Raw genomic sequence first — 890 nt, 5'->3', positions numbered from 1 at the left:
AGTCAAACAGAAGGACAGACAGAAAGTCAAACAGAAGGACAGACAGAAAGTCAGACATCAGATGTGATGGTGTACGAGATCTTTGGTTTTGAAGATGTAACTCTGCCCTACTCTCTGACCATCATCGATACTCCTGGATATGGAGACACCAGAGGGATCGAACATGAGGACATCATCAGTCACAGATTGTTGAACCTGTTTCAATCAGAGGATGGAGTCCATGAAGTTCATGCTGTGGGTCTGGTGATGAAGGCGAGTGTGAATCGACTGAGTGAGCGGCTGCTGTATGTCTTTGATTCAGTGATGTCTCTGTTTGGAAAAAACATGGAGAAAAACATTGTAGCTCTGATCACACACTCAGATGGAAGCAGACCTGAAAATGCTTTTAAAGCTCTTGAAGTTGCAGAAATTAAATGTGCCAAAAATGAGAAGAATCGGCCTGTTCACTTCCTCTTTAATAACTCACAGTATGAAAACCGAACAGAAGAAAACAAGTTTTCAAAACTTTCATGGGAACTCACACAGGAAAACATGAATCAATTGACAGACTTCATGGGAAACTCTAATCCTCAAACACTGATGAAAGCAGTTGAAGTGTTAAATGAACGAATCAGACTGAAAGCCTGCATCCAAAACCTGAAAGAGAGAATCGAGCTGGGTGAACTGAAACAGACAGAGATCGGACAAAAGAGAGAAGCTCTGAAGAAACATGAAGAAAAACAAAGAGAAGAAAAGAAAAAGCTTGAAGAAGCTAAAAAAATCTACGAAACTCTAAAGAACCAAGGAGAACAGAAACGTGAAGAAGCTCTAAAAATACAACAAACTATAAAGGAACTTGAAGCAGAGATGAAGAGGAATGAGAATTTCACTGTAGAAGTTGATGAGCCCTA

At 40.1% G+C, this 890-nt stretch overlaps 1 protein-coding gene across 1 annotated transcript in view; it reads left to right on the top strand.

The window, feature by feature from the left end:
- LOC102193087 (DDRGK domain-containing protein 1-like) overlaps positions 1–890 on the top strand; it is a gene marked incomplete at its 3' end in the record, with an annotated part of 33,365 nt that overhangs the window by 32,067 nt on the left and 408 nt on the right. The window contains exon 2 of the mRNA XM_005755099.1: positions 3–884. Within this exon, the coding sequence (XP_005755156.1) occupies positions 3–884 (882 nt within the window). The remainder of the gene's footprint in view (positions 1–2; positions 885–890) is intronic.

This window comes from Pundamilia nyererei, unplaced genomic scaffold, assembly GCF_000239375.1.
Source record: "Pundamilia nyererei isolate P.nyererei 1_Seehausen unplaced genomic scaffold, PunNye1.0 scaffold00949, whole genome shotgun sequence".
NCBI lineage: Eukaryota > Metazoa > Chordata > Actinopteri > Cichliformes > Cichlidae > Pundamilia > Pundamilia nyererei.
Note: the sequence above shows the minus strand (reverse complement) of the source record. Positions and strands in the feature narration are given on the sequence as shown.